Genomic DNA, 22690 nt, shown 5'->3' with positions numbered 1-22690 from the left:
TCCATAAACGTCCTGCCGTATTGATCACCCAGTAACTAAAGATAGACGGAACTTAGGACAAGAATAGAAAACGCAGGAGGGAAGCAGGCTTTGTGCATGTGTGTGTGTGTGTGTGTGTGTGTGTGTGTGTGTGTGTGTGTGTGTGGAGGGGAGGGGGAGGGGGAGGGGATCAGAGAGAGCAGAGGCCTTTCCACTTACTGCACGGACTTGCCCCGCCCTCCGTCTAGTCTCTTCCGTTGCTGATCCCCAGGGAACATGGGTGAGAAGGGAAGCGTGTGATTTTTATTCTGCCTGCACTGACCCTTGTAGCTCTGTGACCCCCACCTGGGGTTGGGGGGTGGGGCTCCCCCCTTCAGGAACATTAGCTGTCATTGCCGAGCAGCTCTTATGGGCCATATGGTATTCTAAGTCCCGTATGTGTGTTTCCTCATTGAGTCCTGCCCCTTGAGGGTCCTTGTCCCCAGTATGCGGATGAGGAAACTGAGGCTTGGAGGTTAAGAAATAGATGGAGGTGCCCCCTTAGGATGACTACCGTCAGAAACCAGAAACCAACGAGTGTTGGCAAGGATGTGGACAAAGACGAACCCATGTGCACTATTGGTAGGGATGTAAAATGGCGCAGCGGCTGTGGAAAACAGTGTTTTGGGTCCTCAAAAAATTAAACATAGAATTCCCATATGGTCCAGCAGTTCCACTCCGGGTTATACACCCAAAAGAACTGAAAGCAGAGACTTGAATAGATATTTGTGCACCCATGTTCCCAGCAGCATTACTCGCATAGTGGAAAGGTGGAAATAACCCAAGTGTCCATCAACTGATGATGGAGTAACAAAATGTGGTCTATACATACCATGGAATATTATTCAGCCTTGAAAAGGAAGGAAATCCTGACACCTGCTACAACACGGATGATATAAACCAGACACAGAAGGACAAATACTGTGTGAGTCCACATAGGTAAGGCACCAGGAATAGGCAAGTTCATAGAGATGGAAAATAGGATAAGGTTGCCAGGGGCTGGAGGGAGGGGGGAATGGAGAGTTCCTTAGACGGTGTAAAGTTTCTGTTTGGGATGATGTAAGTGTTCTGGAAAGGATTTTTTTTTTTTTTAACGGATCAAAATCATTTATTTATTTATTTATTTAAACATCTTTATTGGGGTATAATTGCTTTACAATGGTGTGTTGGTTTCTGCTCTATAACAAAGTGAATCAGTTATGCATATACATATGTTCCCATATCTCTTCCCTCTTGCGTCTCCCTCCCTCCCACCCTCCCTATCCCACCCCTCTAGGTGGTCACAAAGCACCGAGCTGATCTCCCTGTGCTATGCGGCTGCTTCCCACTAGCTATCTATTTTATGTTTGGTAGTGTATATATGTCCATGCCGCTCTCTCACTTTGTCACAGCTCACCCTTCCCCCTCCCCATGGAAAAGGATATCTTTTAAAGGTAATTGCTTTTATTTGTTTGTTTGTTAATTTTATTTTATTTTTGGCTGTGCTGCACAGCTTGCAGGATCTTAGTTCCCCGACTAGGGATTGACCCCTGGCCACAGTGGTGAAAGCACTGAGTTCTAACCACTAGACCACCAGGGAAGTCCCTAGAAAAGGATATTGATGATAGTTGCACAATAACGTGAATGTACTTAATGTCACTGAATTATCCACTTTAAAATGGCAAAATAGTAAGTTTTATGTTATGTATATTTTAACACACACACACACACACACACACATACACACACACACACACACACAAGAAGAAAAAGAAATAGGTGGATGGCTTCCATGTCAGACTGTCCAGGTGCAAATCCTGGCTCAGGTGTGACCCAGGGCAAGTTTCTTAACTTGTCTGTGGCTCCTTTCCCACCTCCATAAAATGGAGATAATAACCATGGAGTTTGTTTGTTTGTTTCATTTTTGGCTGCATTGGGTCTTCGTTGCTGTGCACGGGCTTTCTCTAGTTGCAGTGAGCAGGGGCTACTCTTCGTTGTGGTGCACAGGCTTCTCGTTGCGGTGGCTTCTCTTGTTGCGGAGCATGGGCTCTAGGCACACGGGCTTCAGTAGTTGTGGCATGCAGGCTCAGTAGTTGTGGCTCATGGGCTCTAGAGCACAGACTCAGTAGCTGTGGCTCACGAGCTTAGCTGCTCCGCGGCACGTGGGATCTTCCCGGACCAGGGCTCGAACCCACGTCCCCTGCATTGGCAAGCGCATTCTCAACCACTGCACCACCAGGGAAGTCCCATAACCATGGAGTTTAAATCAGACAACCCGTGAAGAGGCTCAGAGCCATGGCCAGGCCGTGGTAAACATGCAGTAAGTGCTAGGGTCACCACTGTGTCAATAAAACACCAGGATCCCAGGGCACGGCCTGGAGTTCCTTCTACGGGGCCCGTGCTTTCAGGAGAGTGGGCCTTAATGGTCCTGGACTCCCGGAAATACATGCTAAGCATCGTGTGGGTGTGAGGTCGGCCCGACTGAGGGCCTTAGTTTTCATTCCATTGCCAAAGGGGTCTGTGATCCCCAAACGTTTGGAGAGTCAGTTTCGTGTTCTATTTTTTATTTTTTCAACCCAACATGTGTGTTCCCAGCTCATTAAGGACAGAGATTTTGTTAGGCGCAGTTTACACCCTTTAACCGAACCTGCCAATCTTCCTGAACCACTCCCTCCCACCAAAGATGGGACACGCACCATACTGTCGTCTGCTGAGGAATGGGGCGGGGGCAGAGCTGTGCTGAGGATATGGGGGGGTGTCCACTGCCAAGTGTGGCAGGGGGACCCATGGGGCATTTGTCCAGGCTCCTTTGGGTACCTCTGGGCTGCTCACCTACCAGGTGTGGCCCCAGCCCTGGTGGGAGGGGGCAGCAGGGGGGTCCTGGGTTTGGCTGGGGTCTCAGAAGATATGGGGCCCCGGTGGGTGAGTTAGGGATGGAATCCCTGACAGTGATGCCTTCCAACAGTGCTGGGGAGAACGAGCGCCCCCCTTTCTCTCGCTGAGGGGGGAGGATTTCCTTCTGAGAGTTTTGTCACTGTCGTATTAATTCATTCAATGGATATTTTTAAAGGGCACTTGTATTAGTTAGTCTCCTAGGGCTGCCATCACCAAGTACCACAGATCAGGTGGGCTTAAAACAACAGAAATGTATTGCCTTAGAGTTCTGGGGGCTTGAAGTCTGAAATCAAGGTGGTGGCAGGGCCATGCTCTTTCCAAAACCTGTCAGGGAGAATCCGTTCTCCGAGCTGCTGGGGGAAGCCAGCATCTTTGGCATCCCCTGGCTGTAGATGCATCATCCCATGCCTTCGTCTGTCTTCTCGTGGCCGTCTTCTCTCTGTGCCTCTGTCTCGATAGAGTGTTCTCCTCTTATCTCTTCTTCTTAGAAGGACAGCAGTCGTACTGGACTAAGGGCTCACCCTACTCCAGTATCACTTCATCTTAATTTGTATCTTTTTTTTTTTGGCGGTACGCAGGCCTCTCACTGCTGTGGCCTCTCCCGTTGCGGAGCACAGGCTCCGGACGCGCAGGCTCAGCGGCCATGGCTCACGGGTCCAGCCGCTCCGCGGAACGCGGCATCCTCCCGGACCAGGGCACGAACCCGTGTCCCCTCCATCAGCAGGCGGACTCTCAACCGCTGCGCCACCAGGGAAGCCCCTTAATTTATATCTTAATCACATCTGCAAAGACCCTGTTTCCATATCAGGTCGCAGTCACAGGCACCAGGATAGATAGAACGTCAATCTATCTTTTTGGGGGACACAATTCGATCCATAACAGGTACCTACTATGTGTCCAACACAGCCAGGTGCTTCAGATCCAAGAGCCCCACGGGGTTTACGGTCTAGCAGGGAGATGGGAATAAACAAAACAAACCACCACAGGTGACTCAAGGTGCTGGGAAGGTGACAAACCGAGGGGGCCATAGGGAGGGTGGCTGGGAGGGGCGACCTGACACCAGGCCCCAGGTGGTGGGGGAAGCCCCCCGAGGAAGAAGCTTTGCAGGCGGAAGGGGGAGCCGGAGCAGGCGGAGGTGCGTTTCCGGCAGGGGAACCGCAGGTGCAAAGGCCCTGCCTTCAACTCACGGGTGATGCCTTCTAAGAGCTTAATATGACGTGGCTAGAGTGTGTGAGCGCCGTGAGAGCAGAGGGGACAGGGCCAGGTGGTGCTAGCCCTGCAGCCTCGGGAGGGAGTTGGTTTTGTTCTAAGTTCAGGGAAAGCCATTGCAGGATTTTAGACGGGGAGGTCACGCTCTCTGATTTCTGATGCTTGGCCGGCCGCTTGAGCTGGGAGGGGCAGCTGGAGGGAGACCAGGCAGTTTCCGCCAAGACAAAGCACAGCCTGGACTGGGTTCTGGATGTGGAGATGGGAGCCGAGGGCTGCCTGGGGATGGAGTTGACCGAGTGGCTGGTAGGAGGCATCCAGGGGAGCCCCGGGTTCTGGCTGGAGACCCTGGGTGGATGGAGATTGTACCTAGTGAAGTGGGGACAGCCGGTGGAGGAAGAAGTTTCTGGAAGAAATTTTTGAATATGTTTACATTTTGCTTTGTATATTATCATCCAGTAAAATTGACCTTTGGGGGTGCAGTTCTATGAATTTTAACCCACGTAGATTCATAGGACCACCAGCACAATCAAGACACAGAACAGTCCATCTCCCCAGAGAGCTCCCTCGAGCTGCCCCCCCTTGTAGCCACACCCTCCTCTCCCGGCCCTCCCCCCACCCCGTCCTCAGCAAACACTGATCTCTGTCACTACAGCTTTGTCTTTTTGAAAACGTCTTGTAAATGGAGTCGCACAGCATGTGAGAGGCTTCCTTTGCTCAGCACAGTGCCCTCAAGGTGCTTGTGTTGTTGCCGTCAAGCATGGTCCTTTTTATTGCCGGGGAGCATCCTGCCCCCAGCACTGCAGTTCCGTCCATTGTTGCAGGAAGGGGGACCCCTTCCAGGGCCCAAGTGGGCTCTTGTCTAACACTTGGCAATGAATCGTCCGAGGAGACACACGTGCTGACAAGGCAGGAGACTTTATTGGGAAGGGGCACCCGGACGGAGAGCAGCAGGGTAAGGGAGCCCAGGAGCCCTGCTCTGCCACGTGGCTCGCAGTCTCGGGGTTTATGGTGATGAGGTGAGTTTCCGGGTGGTATCTGGCCAATCATCTTGCTTCACCCATATTTTTTCTGACTCAGGGTCCTTCCTGGTGGCGCGCGCATCTCTCAGCCAAGATGGATTCCAGCGCGAGGGTTTCTGGGAGGTTGGTAGGACATATTATGGGCTGGCGTCTCCTTCCCCTTTTGGGCCCCTCCCAAATTCTTCTGGCCAGTTTTTGGCTGCAGCACCGGGTTACTTATCAGGACCTCCTGTTGTGAGACAACTCAGGGAAGCAGTCATCGTCATGCCGTCATGCCGTCATGCCGTCATGCCGGGCCAAGGTGAGCGGTTTCAATCAACGGTTCCCTAACACATTCGCTCAGAGAAGGGAATTTCAGTTGCTTCCAGTTTGGGGCAGCTATGAATAGAGCAGCTCTGAAAATTCGTGTAAAGGTTTGGGTATGAACATAAGCTTTCATTTCTCTTGAGTGAATCCCCGGGTGTGGGATTGTAGGGTCATATGATAAATGTGTGTTTAACTTTATAAGAAACTGCAGAACGGTTTTCCCAAGTGGCTGTGCCCCCAGAGGAAGAGTTCTGGTTTTTTAAAATTTTATTTTATTTATTTATTTATTTTTTTTGCGGTACGTGGGCCTCTCACTGTTGTGGCCTCTCCCGTTGTGGAGCACAGGCTCCGGACGCGCAGGCTCAGCGGCCATGGCTCACGGGCCCAGCCGCTCCGCGGCACGTGGGATCCTTCCGGACCGGGGCACGAACCCGCGTCCCCTGCATCAGCAGGCGGACTCTCAACCACTGCGCCACCAGGGAAGCCCCAGAGTTCTGTTTTGACCTGTTGCTGTGAGGTGCCCTTGAGGCATGGGAGCATTTGGACGTCCAAGTCTGAAGGGCAGGCAACCCAGTCCTGGGCTTAGAGATGACCCCCGACGCCATGGGAGCGTGTGAGGCTCTGAGAACAAGGAGGAAGGTGAGGGCTGGCCTGGGATGGAGCCCTGGGAAGTTGGGCGGTGAAGGCAGCACATGGAGAGCAAGGAGCCATAGAGGGGAGAAAATCGGGAAGGATGGTGCCCCAAAGCCCAGCGGGCGGAGCATGTCCAGGGGGCATGGGCATCAGTGTCCAGTGCCACTGAGGGGTCCAGACAGAGGACGGCCAGGTGGGTCCGTGGACTTAGCAACATGGAGGTCAAAGGTGACCTTGGGAGGGCAGATTTGGGGGAGTCGGGGACAAAGCCCATCTTGGGTGGATTCCAGGGTGAATGCAGAAGATTTTAAAAGGATGAATGAGGGGTAAAAAAACCAAACGTGGTGTCGATAAGGCTTTCCAGAGGTTTGATCATGAAAGGGAGCAGGGAAATGGAGTACAAGCTGGTGGGGAGTTTGAGGGAAGGAAAGGGTTCTTCCTGAAAAGAGGGAGGGACCGCAGCACCCTGGGGTTCTGGTGATGATGCCGAGAAAACAGAAAGGAACAGCAGGGGAAACTGCTGGAGAAAGCCATCAGCGAGGGGCAGAGGGCCTGAGAGGATGGGGGTGGGGGGGGGCGGGCTTCCATGATGTACAAGGAGAAGAGAACAGGTGCGAGCTGACAGACAATATTTCGGCCAGAAACCCCGCATCTTACACTTCTAAAGACCCCATATCGTCCCGGCAACCGAAGGCAGCCATCCTCGGGGCTCCGAGGTCTCTTTGTAATGAGTCGATAGCGGCACATCTTGGTGTCAAAGAGAAGACTGCGTTTGAATTCAGACTCTTTCGTTTGCTAGTTTATGGTCCAGGGCAAGTCTCTTCAATTTTCCCGAGCCTCAGTTTCCCCATCTGTGAAATGGGATCCTACTGTTTGGAGGACTGTCTGAGCACTTGTAGGTCAGCTCAAGGCCTGACGTGCAGTAGGTGCTTGCGAAATGGGAGCCCTTGTTATTTGCAAGGAGTCAGTATTTAGTTACCTGAACAAAACCCCATTTCCACGGGTGCATGGCTCACCTGGGGGACCCTCTCCAGCCAAGTTGAATCCCTGGATCTCTGCTCCTGTCTGGCTCTCTGCCCCGCCCCCAGCTTGGGGATTGGAGGGACCTTATTAGCTGTAACTGGGGCTAATGAGGCATGGGCAGGACAGACAGGGCTGGAGTGGGGGCTCCTGTCCTGGCTGGGCCGCTTCTCTACCCCACAACAGGGGGAGCCCAGAGTGGGTCATTTTGAAGGCTTGCTGGCACGCTGCCCATATCAAACATGTTTTATTTATTTATTTTTAATTAATTTATTTATTTGGTCACGTCGGGTCTTAGTCGCGGCACGCGGGATCTTCATTGTGGCATGCGGAATATAGTTCCCTGACCAGGGATTGAACCCGGGCCCCCTGCATTGGGAGCACGGAGTCTTAACCACTGGACCACCAGGGAAGTCCCTCAGCACGTTTTAGATTTACAGGTGCTCCCTTATATGTACACACGTACCTGCCCCACCTGCACGCGTGAATCCACTTCCACAAGCAGCGGTCACACACATACATCACACGCTCCACCGCCTTCACGCAGCCCAGGGCACAGAGGCTGACCCGCAGGACAAGCCGAGCCTTCTGCAGAAGCCCAGGGTCGACGAGGGGCCTCGTCTGGGCTGCCCTGGCCTCGGGGAGTCCAGGTGCCTCTCCCCCATTTGGAGTTGCCTCTTTCCACTCTGTGGGGAAATGCCCACCTCTGGATTCCTTTTTTTAAAATATCTTTTTTTAAATTGAAGTATAGTCGATTTGCAATGTTGTGTTAATTTCTGGTGTACAGCAAAGTAACTCAGTTATACATATATATATATATATACACATTCTTTTTTATATATTCTTTCCCATTATAGTTTAATCATAGGATAACTATATCGTATCGAATATAGTTCCTTGTGCTATACAGGAGGGCCTTGTTGTTTATCCATTCTATATATAAAAGCTTACATCTGCTGACCCCAACCTCTCACTCCACCCCTCCCCCAACCCTCTCCCCCTTGGCAACCACAAGTCTGTTCTGTACGTCTGTGAATCTGTTTCTGTTTCATAGTTAGGTTCATTTGTGTCATGTTTTAGATTCCACATATAAGTGATATCACATAGTATTTGTCTTTCTCTTTCTGACTTACTTCCCTTAGTATGACAATCTCTAGGTCCATCTGTGTTGCTGCAAATGGCATTATTTCATTCTTTTTTACGGCTGAGTAGTTTTCCATTGTATGTACGCACCACATCTTCTTTACCCATTCCTCTGTCAATAGACATTTACGTTGTTCCGTGTCTTGGCTATTGTGAATAGTGCTGCTATGAACATAGGGGCGCGTGTAGCTTTTTGAATTAGAGTTTCGTCTGGATATATACCCAGCAGTTCGATTGCTGGATCATATGGTAATTCTGTTTTTAGTTTCTGAGGAACCTCCATACTGTTCTCCATAGTAGCAGCACCAACTTACATTCCCACCAACAGTGTAGGGGGGGTTCCATTTTCTCCACACCTTCTCCAGCATTTGTTATTTGTAGACTTTTTAATGATGGCCATTCTGACCGGTGTGACCACCTCTGGATTCCTACCCACCTCTCCCATCCCACTCTGTCAGCCTGAGCAGTTTCCTACATGGACCCCATCACTACCCCTGCCCCACGGAGAGGGGCATCAGGATTTTGTTTGGGGAGGGGACTGGGCTTGCCCCCTTCAGCCTTGCCCCTTCCACGTGGAGGTTTTTCCCCAAACCCAAACCCAGTCACGTCACTGCCCTGAACAACACCCTTCAGTGGCTTCCCATTGACCTTAGAAACTCCGTTCCCGTGGACCACACATCCTTCCTCTCGCCTCCCTGGGCAGCCTGGGCCCTGAGTCCTCACAGGCCAGCCCCCCGCCCGGAGCTGGGGCCCTCTGACTCGCCTCAGGGCTGCTCCTCCTGCCTGCAGCACAACGCACCCCGTCCGCCCCTCCTGTCTGGCAAACGCCTCATTCCTCAGGGCTTGGCTCGCAGGGCGCCTCTCCGGGGTCCCCGCAGGCTGGAGAGCTGGGCGGCCAGCCCTTGCCTCCCCTCCTCTGGCCGTCAAAGAGCACAGCAATCCCACTGCGTTGTCACAGGTGCGTGGCTGCACGCACACTCCTGTACCCAGCCGCCCTCCCCCTTCCCCACCCTGGGCTCTGAGCTCTGAGAGGACAGGGTCTGGGTCTGTGCTCTTGACCCTGTGAGGCCACAGCACTGAGAACCAGGCAGGAATGCTGTGCATTCGTTGAAATGATTCGCTCATTCGTTCATGAACAAATGGGTCTTAATATTCGTAACTCTTTCGGAGGAGAAGGGGTCTGGAATCCGGGAGCCAGGAGGTGGGTAGACAAAACCAACGGGCTGGCCCTCCACCATCACGCCCAGCACGTCTCACATTTCCCCCCTCTCCCCCGGCCCAGGCCTGGCCCTTCCCTCCAGGGTGTTGGGCCCTCCCACAGGGGAAGAGGTGAGCTTGCTTTAGTCAACCAGCCTGGTCATACCCACCGTGTCTCCCCCAAGCCACACGCCCGAGCCCCCCAGCACCCCTCCATCAGCCTCTCTCCTGTTGGCTGGGAAGCTGCCTCTGGCTTCATAATGGGTAATAGGATTTATCAATAGACTGGAGGAGGTGATGTATGTTAAAGCACTTAATATAAAAGGACTTCGCACAGAAGCCCAAATCTGATTTGGCAATGAACTCAGCTGCCAGCCTGACTGCGTTCCAGGAGATGCAGCAGCTGGCGTTTATCCACGTGACCCTGAGAGAGCCAGGTCACGCCAGGTGGCCGAGGCCTTGCACACCCGCGCCCCGCGGCTCGGCTTTCAGTGTCCCCTCTTCTCGGGGTCTCAGGGCTTGACTTGAAGCCTTTTGACCCAGACGGTTCAAATTCTCCAGCATCCAGGAGCCCTCTTTCCACTAGTACCCTAGCCCTGCCCCCATTCCACTAATTAGCTATGAGTCCAATATTTTATAGGCTTCCCTTAGCGAGATCCCCAGCTATGGCCTTCTCATTGCTGGTCACCTCTTGATCCAGCCTCTCTGGGATCAGGAGAGGTTCTCCTGACCATCGCTTGCTTCCTTGAAGGCTGCCAATCTCTCCACGCTGCTGTGTACCAGCCAAAGACACGGTCTCTCCCTTAATCCCCCAAAGAAGATCTAACACCCCCAGGCCACGGTGATCCTTCGCACGTGGACTCACAGGCTGGGGCGAGCCCAGGAGAATGATCACGTACAAAGAGAACACTTCAAAGGATGGCCATTAGCCAGCACTGACCTGGAGACCCAGCCATTGGCCGTGGCCACTGGCTGCCTGGGAGGGGCAGCCCCTGGACCACCTCTGTCGTGAGCCCCCAGCCCCCTCTCATGGCTGCATCCTTCCTCCCTGGAGTCCAGGCCTCCAGCCCCAGATGCATGAGCCCCTCCACAAGGGAAGTGCCCTTCTCGAGGTCAGCCTTCTCCCTCATGTGTCCACCCTCACGTGCTAACATCTCCAGGCCAGCATAGGCTCGGGGTTCGCTTCCCTATAAACCCAGCAGCCCACTGAACTGTTTTTCCCCAAACAAAAGAACAGTCTTTCCCCAGAAATAAATGCTCTCTCTGACAAGAGAAATGGGAAGGCGCTGCTGGAGGCTTTCAAATAGAAACTTGTTTCAAGCGACTCTGACCTTCAAGGTGTCAGAAATACGCCCATCCGCTCCCAGAAGGCTGCACACGCAATGCTGTTTGGACGAGTGGTGAAAGAAGTGGGGGAGACGCCAGGAAGAGGCGATCAATTACCAAGACCGCCTGGGGTCCTGGGCTCTCCCGAGCGCCCCACCTGTGCTCACCGAGGGGTCCCTGTGACTGCCCTGAGATCCTGGCAAGTTTGACCATTGAGGGGAACCAGCCCCGGCCCCCTCCTCCCTGCCCGGCTCCGGCACCCGGCTCTCTCGCTCGCCTAAACTTACCACTTCCCCATCTTTCCCCCAGGAGCCGATGACATCACTCTTTCCGGCAGCCAGGAGTTGACCTACATTCCTCCACCCTCCTGTCTGGGAGGCGCTCCAAACACCCCGCTTCTCTCACCCTGAGGAGAGGAGGGCCCGGCTCACGATTTTGATTTTCGTGGCGCACTGGTGCCAGGCCCGTGTCCAGATGGCACTCCCGCCGGCAGGGCCCAGGCGCTGCCCGCCCCTCCCTGCGGGGCAGGGCACGCTGGCGCCTGGTACCGGCCGGTGCCCCTGCCGTCCGACGACTGCTTCGTGCTTCGCGCGGCTGTCAGGCCCCCGGCCGGGCCCGGCAGGTGGACAGGAGGGGGTGAAGTCAGCGTGTCGGTCTCCTCCTGGCAGGAGCACGGCACATTTCCCTGAGAACTCAGGTTGTCTGGGGTGGCCTTCCCGTGCAGGTGAGGCTCAGTCCTGCCTCCGTCATGGTCCCCTGGGGCTCGTTAGGGACTCATCAACTAGAGAAAAAGAAACAACTTAGCGACTTAGAGGAGAAGGCAGCCGTGGCCTCCTCTCTGGAGGGCAGGCAGCCCGGCCAGCTTCTGATGGGTGGGTGGGGACACCCAGGCCAGGCCTTGAGAGGGGTCAGGGGTCGGGCCAGAGGGCCATGGCTCACCATGTGGGTGAGTAGGGGTAGGGCTGCCAGATAAAACGCAGGATACCAGCTAAATCCGAAATTCCGGTGAGCCACGAACAATGTTTTTAGTGTAAGCGTGTGTCCCAGATATTTCATGGGACATACAGGCAAACCTTGTTTTATCGCTCTCACTTTATTGAACTTCGCAGATAATGTGTTTTTTTATAAATTGAAGGTTTGTGGCAATGCTGTATCGAGCAAGTCTGTCGGTGCTGTTTTTCCAACAGCGTTTGCTCAGTTCAGGTCTCTGTGTCGCATGTTGGTAATTCTCGCACTACTTCAAACTTTCTTTCATTATTATTACATTGGTTGTGGTGAACAGTGATCTGTGATGTTACTGCTGCAACTCACCAAAGGCTCAGTTGATGGTTAACATTTTTCGCAATATATTATTTTTTTAGTCAAGGTAGGTACATTTTTTTAGACATAATACTATTGCACACTTAATAGACTACAGTATAGTGTAAACGTAACTTTTATATGCACTGGAAAACCAGAATGATTCATGTGGTTCACTTTATTGCGATATTTGCTTTATTGGTCTGGAATTGAACCCGCAATATCTCCGAGACACGCCTGTACTTATACTAAAAAATGATTCAGTGTCTACCTGAAATTCAAAGTTAACCAGGCATGCTATATTTTTATTTGCTAAATCTGGCAATTGTAGTGACAGGAGGCCCTTCATGGAAGTGACTCTCAGAGGACAGTGGGCGCGTCCCAAGGGGCCTGGAGAAAAGGCCAGCTGATCTCAGCGGGGGGGGGCTCTGGAGTAGGGTGTTGGCAGGACAGCATGGATAAGGGGACCTGTTCCTCGGGGCTGGGCACCCGGGGGCTGCCGAATAAGGACAATCTTTGTTCCTGGGAATCCCCCCAGATTCCCACTGATGTCACTTGTTGGCTATTAGCAATGGCAAAGCAGCTGGTATTTATGGGGGGCTCCCTATGTGCCCGACCCTGTGCTGAGCACGCCCCATGGGCCAGCCCATCTTCATCCTCTCAATAGCCCTGTCCCGTGGAAACCGTCAAGTCCCCCGTTTTATGGACCCGGAGACTAAGACCCTGCGGTCACCTGCCACCACACTGCTCCAGCCACGATACTGCCTGGCTTTCACTGAGCCGTTAAGGCTCATCCATGCCAGATGCTGTGCAAAGAGCCTCTGTGCATCGTCTCCTCCCTCCCTTCCTTTCCTCCTTCGTTCATTCAGCCGCTATCGATTGAGAGCCCACTGCGTGCCAAACAGTATATTAGGCACCCATGAACAACTAAATAGAAAAGTTGAAAAGCTAAGATGTAATTCAACCCTTCCAAACTGCAAGCGAAAGGTCTGAGATCCGGAGAAGTGACTCGCTCGAGGTCACCCAGGCAGATCAGGAGCAGGGAATCTGCTCTGACTCTGGCTACTGACTCAGTGTCTCTGTTCCTCCGTTACCCCCCATTCTTACGGAGCCACTCCTGCTGCCATCCAAAGGGTCAAAGCCCTGGGATTCTGTGATGGGGCAGGCAGCAGATCCTGATGGGCTGGGAGTGGACTGCTGGCCAGCCTTGCCCTGTCCCTCTCTCATTATTAAATAATGTTCCCTGATGGATGAGCCGAAAAGTGCTGTGTAGCGGGGTCAGGCGGCTCAGATGATGGCTTTCTGGTGAGATTGATGGTTCTCAAAGGTCAAATTCAGAAAGTAATTCCCTAGGAAAATTGATCGCGTGGATGCAGAAATACTCGGGCCAGCGGCAGAGCCAGGAGTCTGGACCACCCACCTGCGTCTAGACGCAGGCTGCAGTTGGCGTTAGAAAGAAAGTTAGGAAAGGGAGCTTCTTTCTCCAGCATTTCCTAGGCTGAGCCTGGGCCTCCGAATTGGTAGTGGGCTTGGGGGAGTATCTGTCCGGTGGCCCCTCCCCACTGGCCTTCATTATCCAAGTGGAATCAACATAAGGCAAGTGCCGGGAGAGACAGGCCAATAGAATATGGTGATGAAATCCAAGTCTGGCACCCGACAGTTCTGGGTTCAAATCCAGCCTCTTCCACCCAGAGACCTGGGGGTGAGTTCGTGACACTTGACCTACTGCAATCTTATATCCTTACCTGTAAAATGGCAAGAGTGATGCCTCCTGGGTTTTCACAAGGATTCAGTCAATAACGCCCGTCACCTGTCCACCTATGAGTGCTCTATATTTGTATGTGCTTGCTTATTTATTTTAATTTCATCTCCCGAGGGCCTTCTGGAATAGGGAAGGGAAACCTCGGGACAGCAGCCTGAGGGCGGGGAGGAAAGGACATGACTGTGTCCTTTGGGGGAACTGTGGGCAGGTTGGATGTCTCTGAGCCTATGTCTGCGTGAGAGCCGGCACTGGAGGACCCCAGGCCGCCACCCCCTTCTTAAAGTGGGGCTCACCAGCTGTGTGGCCTTGGGCCTCTTGCTGAACTTCTCTGTGCCTCATTTTCTTGTCTGTAAAATAGAGATAATAGCAATAAACCTTTCATGAGGTTCTTGTGAAGAACCGACACATTTGTTCAAAGAAAGCTCTCAGGACCCCGTCTCTAGACACTCATAAAGATAAGAAATGAGAAAACCAACAGGACACTAGCGTTTGCCCAGCGCTTACATGCATGTCTTCAGGGCCATGTCTCAGTTGCTCCTTAGGACAACCATATGAGGTAGGTGCCACTGCCATCCCTATTTTACAGATGAGAAAACAGAGGCCGAGGAACTTCAGCAACCCTCCTAAGGTCACACAGGAAGTGGCAGAACATCCCAGGCTAGGGGGACGAGGGGCCAGGGCTACCATCTTACAATCAGCAGGAAAGGCAAGAGGAGTATGAAGCCCAAATGAGCACCTGTGTGCGAGGCTGGGTGACACGGCAGATGCATTACTTATGTCCATTCGCTCATCCCCTATTCAGGAATGACCGAGGTCACCGATCCTCACAACAGCCCGTGGTGTGACCAGGGTTGTTGCTCCCCATTCTCCAGGTGAGAAAACTAGGACTCAGATTAGTGAAGAATTTGTGCAGGGCCACCCAGCATGTGCACTGGGAGCGGGTCGAAGCCCTGCCCGCTGATCCCAGGACCCCAGTGCCCGCCACACTGGGCCACCACGGCATGCGGACGTTCAGTGTGGGCTCTGGCGTCAGGCTGCCCGGATTCAAGTCTTGGGTCTGCCCCTTACCAGCTGGAGGGCCTCAGGCAGCTCACTTCACCGCTCCAGGCCGCAGTTTCCCCGTCTGTATAATGCAGATAATAACAGTATGTCATTCATAGGATGGTTGGTAAAGGCTGAAGTGTTTATCCGTGAGTTCTCAGAATGGTGCCTTATATCAGCTGTGTTCACCCAGCAAGACTTTCTTTAAGGTGCAGCGTGCTAGGTTGATACAAATAGTAAAACAAACCTTTGAAGCTTTGCAGGAGAGAGATTGCAGTAAAACCCTGGTTCCCAGGCTTTAGTCACTCAGGTAACGCCCTCACTATTTCCCATATTTTCCAGTTAGTTATTCATTTGTTTGTTTAGCAACAGCTGTACTGAAATGTAATTTACAAGCCGTAACATATCCATTTAAAGTGCACGATTCAGTGGCTTTTGGTATATTCACAGAGTTGTGCAACCATCCCTATGGTCAACATTAGGGCATTTTCGTTTCCCCAAAAAGAAACCCTGTACCATCTAGCGGTCACTCCCATTCTCCCCTCTCCCCAGCCCCTGGCAACCACGAGTCTACTTTCTGTCTGTTCTGGGCATTTCATATCAGTGGAATCATACAATATGTGGCCTTTTGTGTCTGGCTCCTTCGTGTAGCATGATGTCTTCCAGGTTCACCCACGCTGTAGCAGGTGTCGTGCTTTGTTCCTTTTTATGGGTGAACAATATTCCATGGTGTATATACACCACATTTGGTTTTTCTGTTGATGGACATATGAGTTGTTTCTACCTTGTGACTATTATGAATAACACTGCAGTGAACATTCATGTACATGTTTTTGTGCAGATGTGTTTTCGTTTCTCTTGGGTATATACTTGGGAGGGGAATTGCTGGGTCATATGGTGAGTCAGTTTCACTTTTGAGGAAAGTTTTCCAAAGTCACTCACAACACTTTACATCCCCACCGGCAGTGTACGCGGCTTCCATTTCCTCCAGATTCTCACAATCATTTTCTTGTTATTATCTGTGGTTTTGACACTAGCCATTCGAAGGATGTGAGGTGGTAACCTTGTAATTTGCTTGCATTTCTGTGATGGTTAGTGATGTGAGCATGTGCTTGTTGGCCATTTGTGTATCTTCTTGGAAGAAATACCTATTCAAATCCTTTCCTAATTTGAAAAATTGAGTTGTTTTTTTATTATTGAGTTGTAAGGGTTCATTATATGTTCTTAGATGTAAGTCTCTCACCAGAGAGAAGATTTTTCTCCCATTCTGTGGGTTATCTGTTCACTTTCCTGATGGCGTCCTCTGAAACACAAAAGTATTTAATTTTGATGAAGTCCAATGTATCTATTTTTTCTTCTGTTACTTGTACTTTTGGTGTCATGTGTAAGAAATCACTGTTTAATCCAAAGTCATGAAGATTTACCCCTGTGTTTCCTTTTCAGAGTTATCTAGTTTTAGCTCTTACATATAGGTTTTTGATCCTTTTTTTTTTTTTTTTTGCTGTACGCGGGCCTCTCACTGTTGTGGCCTCTCCCGCTGCGGAGCACAGGCTCCGGACGCGCAGGCTCAGCGGCCATGGCTCACGGGCCCAGCCGCTCCGCGGCATGTGGGATCTTCCCGGACGGGGGCACGAACCCGCGTCCCCTGCATCGGCAGGCGGACTCCCAACCACCGCGCCACCAGGGAAGCCCCTTTTGATCCATTTTGAGTTAACTTTTGTTTATGGCGTGAGGTTGAGTTCTAATGTCAGGCTTTTGCATAAGGATATTGCACATGATTTATTTATTTACTTAATAATTTCTTCAAATAATATGCTTTTAAACTTTGACCTTTGGCCAAATAACATTTTTGAGATTCCCAGGCTTGGTGAGTCTGTCACTTAAAAAAAAAAAAATACTGTGTAATCAAAAATAAACAAAATCGATTAAACTCTTTTATAGTTCTAGCCCGCATCTCCCTCAGTCATGTCGTATGCTCCACTTTGGGAGATGATGCTTATTGCAATGAGCATTGGGACGAGGGAAGGTATAGCAGGGGCTGATGGGAGGTCCTCCCTGCAGAAGCGACATTTGGCCTTGAACCTGACACGCCCACTAGGTGTTAGCTTTAGGAGAAAGGGGCGGAGCCTGGCAGCTCGATCCAAGCGGAGGGAACTGCATTGCGCAGAGGTCTAGAGGAAAGCAGGATCAGAACACATGCTGGACAGAGATGGGAAGGGACACAGAGACATGGAGAGACATAGAGGGACACAAAGAGAGACCCAGAAAGGTGAAGCCCCCCCACCCAACACACACAGCGCATTACTCCCTGCAACGCGCTCCCTGCAAAAGTCAGGAAGTCTGAGAAGCGGTTCCATTGACTGGGTTCTGTTTCTGTGCCAGCCCTGGCGAGGCTTCCCCCACACTGTGTGGGCTCCTCCTGGCAGCCCTGCCCAGCAGGGAACTTCTTCTCTCCCCGATAGAGGAGGCACAGTGCTCATTCCAGGGCTCAACCGGGGAGGGCAGGGAAGCCAAGACACCCTCTGGGAGATGAAGGTGGTGGGCGGGGCTGGCCAGCACGGGGTGGGGCAGAGCCAGGGTCAGGGAAGGAAGTCTGGATTTGGATCCAGAGTAACCTCTAAACTGCACGACCTTGGGCAGGCTTCTCCCCGGCTGTACCCCGAGCCCCCGCCAGACCTGTCGAGCTCTCACATTCTGTGACTCCCTCTACCATCATCATTATAACACGCTACTCAGAGTCAGCTGCCCTTTTACAAATTTTTAACAAGCCAAGGTCAGTGTTAACACCCAAAGTTGAGATGGCAATCTTTGTTTTCTGTAGCTGATATCTGAAAATATCTGATCCTCGGGCCAGAGGCATGGGGTACATTCCTGGTTCCACCCAGCTGGGGTGTTCCTCTCCAGCTAGCTCAGTGGTATGGTAAATAGGAATTCAGATGAAAAAATTAAAACCTTCTGAGGTCAAATACCAGAAGGTTTGTTTTGCAAACAAACTTTTGTTAGACAAAGTCAGCAGGTTTCTTTCCTGCAGGACTTGTCAGAGCCTTTAATATGCTAATGTGCACTGGGACCCTGGGTGGAGGGTGGCAGTCAGGGAGCAGAATGTGAGGGCATTAGGAGAGCATCATATGTGTTGACCAATAAGGTTTAAACACAGAACCTTTCTTTGCCATGGACCATCCTTGGGGTCTAGTGTTCCCAGGAAGAAGGGTCCCCAGTGCCAGCGGGTGCCTGCCCAGCCCTCTCTGTGCCTTTCCCAGAGCTGAGCACATAGTAGACTCACAGTACATATGTGGTAATCGATTGGAACTCCAGGGAAAGAGTGAACAGGCTTTCTCATGCTCTGTTTGTTTCAGCTTTGTGCTGCAGTAAAACCTTGACAGGGCTAAGTGTCCAGGGAAGATGGAGTTGAAATAGCACAGACTTTAGCACTGGCTAATTTCCTTGGACAGGGCCTTCACTCTACATCAGAATTCTATTCCAGAGAGTTCAGAAAACCTCCTTGAACCTGGGACTTGAGAGTCACGAACAGTGCGTGGTGTGTAACATGGAGCGACGGTTTCCCAAACAGGACCCTGACGTACCTGCTTCTCCTCCTGAGAGGAAAGGCCTGTGTGAGCTCAAGAACCAGCCTCCTTCCCCGCCTGGCCTGACTTCCAGTTTTCAAAAACCATTTGTTATCTACTTATAATAAGTAACACCTGCTCACTATAGAGAATGCAGGAAACGTGCAAAGTGACAAAGAAGGAAATAGAAATAATAACTATAATCATTTATAATCCCACCCCTCCCTCAGGACAAGTACAGGAATACCTAGATGTATTGTCTACTGGTGTTTCGGGTATGGATATATGTACTTAAACATAATCAGAAGCTGCATGTACTAGTCTGCTTGGGCTGCCATAATGGAGTGCCACAGACTGGGGAGCTTTAACAACAGACATTTCTTTATTTTCTCACAATTTTGGAAGTTAGAAGTCCAAGATCAAGATGCTACCAGGGTTGGTTTCTGGTGAGACCCCTCTTTCTGGCTTGCAGATGGCCAATTTCTCACTGTGTCCTCACATGGTGGAGAGAGAGCTCTGGGGTCTCTTCCTCCTCTTGTAAGGGCACCAACCCTAGGGGATTAGGGCCCCACCCTTCTGACCTCCTTGAACTTTAATTACCTCTCTAAGGGGTCTCTCTCCAAATACAGTTGCATTGGGGCGTTAGGGCTTCAACATGTGAATTTGGTGGGGGGGACACAATTCAGTCCATAACACTATAATACCTACAGTTTGGTATCTTACATTTTTACAATCCATATTCTAAGCCACATTAGCCTCTTGGACTCCGGAGTTGGATATCTCTGCGTTCCAGTTTCAGTCACAGTTCTGGACAGCCCTGTGACTCTGGGCAAGATACTTAACCTCTCTGAGCCTCCATTTCCTCGTCTGTAAAATGAAGGTGACAATAGTACCAGCGTATGGTCTTTTCATTTCTATCTGGAACATTCCCCAAGGCTTGAAGTAGCCTTTGACAACATAATATTTAATGGCTTTATAATACTCCATAGCATGGAGGTGCCCAATTTCCTGTAACCATTCCTCAAGATGATATGAGGGCAGAGAGAAGCTATGAGAAGGAAGGCAGCCCCGGCACTTCTGAAGCCAGCAGGCAGCAGGTTAACTCCAAGCTGCAGGGCTGCTAGGAACCTGGCAACCAGTTTTCCCCATTTGGGATCCTTGCCCGGGAAGGCCGGCCTCACAGCAGTGCTCCAGTCAGATGGAGTCAGAGAAGGCAGGAGGGGAGGCAGGACTGATTTATGAAGCGGGAAGATGCAGGGAGTTAAATATTCATCGTGTGAATAAGCAGAGGCTAAGGGGAGACGCTCTGTCCGGGAGGAGTGTCCCTCAGGGGAAGGTGGGGTTTGAAGAGAAGGGGGAAATTACGAGCTGGAGAAGAAATGCTGGTTTAGCATTCGGGGAACAATCTTTGAGACGATGAGATCCAGCGAGGGGAAATGTTGCACACGCCGGGCGTCACTGGTGGGACATAGGCGCCTCCGCCCTGGTCCACGCCACTGTCCTCTGCTGCCAGCCAGGCACAGCTTCCTCCCCGCTCTCCATACCCTGGCTCTGGTCCCCCTGACAAAGCATCCTCCATGAGGCGACCGCGGTGATACATAAAATAAGAGCCAGAGCGGGACGCCTCCAACCTTCCAATGGCTTGCAGAACACAACCCAGCCTCCGAACCACGGTCTGGCCTCCTCTTCCCCCTTACCTCATCTTACACCTTACAGGTTGAGCTCTTCTCGGCCCTAGGGTCTTCCCCAGTGCTCTTGTCTCCTTCCAGAAGGTTCTCCCCTCCTTGCCTGAGTAACTCTCGATGTTAAATTGTTCTTCCTGGAAGCCTATCCTGCTGCCCCCAGACTAAGTTAAGACCCACCCATGATCCCCTCTCCTTTGTAGAACACGTGGGCACCTATAACAATTGGCACTAATGAAAGATTTGCATGATCATTATTTTTAAGTTAAGTCTATATTAAATTTTAGGGTTTAGGTTTACAGAAAATTGAGCAGATCATGCAAAGAGTTCCTGACACCCGGGTTCCCCGCCCAGTTCCACCTGTTATTAACATCTTGCATTAGCGTGATACGTTTGTTATAGTTGATGAACCAGCATTGATACAGTGTTGTCAACTCAAGTCCACAGCTGACACTAGGGCTCTGCCTTGCTGCTCTGTGCTTCTATGGGCTTTGACAAATGTGTAACGCCATGTGTCCGCCGTGACAGTGTCACGTACAGAATCACTTTGCTGCCCTAAAAATCCCCTGGGCGCCACCTATTCATCCTTCCCGTCCCTCCCCCAATCACTGATCTTTTGATCGTCTCCCCGCTGGACCCTATCCTCCATCAGAGCAGGGACCCCATCTGCTTTGTCGACCATTATACTCACCATTCCCAGCTCGGAGCCTGGCACATAACAGGTGCCCTATACACATTTTTCTTTGTGTATTTTAATAAAAAGAAAATCCTACCAAACACATTATTCTGCAATTTGCTTTTCACAAATATTGACAATATATCTTGGAAATCTTCCCATATGAGAATAGGGAGCACTCTGTCTCTCTAACTTTTTCTTGTGGACGATTTCCAACATGCATACGAAAATAGAATCTACTATGATGAACCAAGTTCACCCAAGTTCAGCAATTCACTCATAGCCTTTCTTGTTTCATCTGTATCTCTGCCCATGTTTTCCCTTTCTGTGTTCTTCCGAAGCAGATCCCAGACATCAGATACTTTCATCTGTAAATACTCGTGTGTGTCCCTAAAGCCAAGGACTTCTAAAGATGTAACCACAGTACCACCATTGCACTTAATAAACATTAATTTAATATCACCAGATGTAGTCAGTGTTCACATTTCCAGTTGTCTCACGAATATACATTGTTTATCTGAGTTTAGAGGTTGTCTGACCGAGATCCAGATGAGGTCCACGATCTGCACTTGACTGCTTTGCCTTTGAGGTTTCTCCTGATCTGGGTCCCTTCTCCCTCCATTTCAAGTTTTGCCCCTTGCAATTCATCCGTCTTATAAACTATATCATCACTTCCGGGTTTTGTTGCTTGCGTCCCCCTGATGGTGTTTAGTATGTTTCTCTGTCCTCTGTATTTCCTATAAGTTTGTAGCTGGATCCAGAGCGTTGATCAGATTCAAGTTCAATTTGCCTTGACGAGACTTTTTCTTTGGTTGTCTCTCTCTATTGATGCTCTGTGCCAAGAGCTATCCGTTCGGTAGGGGATGCTACGTGGTGACTTTCAAATTCTGTCCTTCCTTCTTCAGTTATCAGCTGGAATGCTTCTATAAAAAGAAACATCCCCTCATCAACTACTGGTTACCTGGAGGTACCCTTTTTATAGGACGGGCGAGACAAATGCTTGATTCTTTCCCTTTATTTACTGGTTTCAGAATGATGAGTTGCCTATAAATATTTGAATGAATGAATGAATAATACATGTGTGGATGAATTGACAGGGTTTGGGGAGTTGGGATTTCTTTCTGCCCTCAAGGGCATGGGTGTGGGCCGCGGCTGAGAGCAGAGGTACAGCCTGGGGCCAGGTCCACGTCTCCACAACCAGGGACAGGTAACTCTTGCTACCTGCCAACCCTCCATGGTTGAGAGCAAAGGTGACCAGAAGCTGCGTTACTAAAAATTCAGCACCTGGGACAAGGGCATCTCATCACGCCCCCCACCCCCCTCACTGAGAGGTAGGAGCCAGGGACCCCTCATGCTGGGGAAGGACTCAAAATGTTGAATCCGGGAGCATTTGTCCCGAAGGAGAGTCGTGGCAGGTTGGACAGATGGCCTCAAGAGTCCCTTCCAGGCCACCCTCCAAGCCCCTCCAGAGAGCTGGAAGAGCCCGCCCACACGCTCACTGACGCCTTGCCCCCTCCATGTCCCCCCAGGTGCAAGTGCAACCTGCACGCCAACCTGTGCTCCGTGCGCGAGGGCAGCCTGCAGTGCGAGTGTGAACACAACACCACAGGCCCTGACTGCGGCAAGTGCAAGAGGAGCTTCCGCACACGGTCCTGGCGGGCTGGCTCCTACCTGCCACTGCCCCACGGCTCTCCCAATGCGTGTGCGTACACAGAGCGGCCGCTGCACCCGGGACCCCCCCCCCCGCCCACTGCCCCCTCGGACCAGTGAGGCCATGGTCTCCCCTAGCCTTCGACCTCAGGAGCTGTGGATCCCATCACGCACACACATGCACACACATGTACTCCCTACAAAGGTGTGCACACAGAAACAGGCACGCATGCACACGTGGGCACACATGCGCACACACACATATGCAC

General features: G+C 51.3%; 1 protein-coding gene across 3 annotated transcripts in view; it reads left to right on the top strand.

Annotated features, from left to right (window-relative positions):
• The window catches only part of NTNG2 (netrin G2), a gene marked incomplete at its 5' end in the record, with an annotated part of 69352 nt that overhangs the window by 33513 nt on the left and 13149 nt on the right, over positions 1–22690 (top strand). For all 3 annotated transcript variants that reach the window (XM_082656773.1, XM_082656772.1, XM_082656774.1), the window contains one exon: positions 22301–22473. In XM_082656773.1, the coding sequence (XP_082512899.1) occupies positions 22301–22473 (173 nt within the window). The remainder of the gene's footprint in view (positions 1–22300; positions 22474–22690) is intronic.

This window comes from Grampus griseus (assembly GCF_964374135.1).
Source record: "Grampus griseus genome assembly, chromosome: 6".
Taxonomy (NCBI): Eukaryota; Metazoa; Chordata; class Mammalia; order Artiodactyla; family Delphinidae; genus Grampus; species Grampus griseus.
The sequence above is the reverse complement of the archived record's forward strand: the minus strand, read 5'-3'. Positions and strand labels throughout refer to the sequence as shown.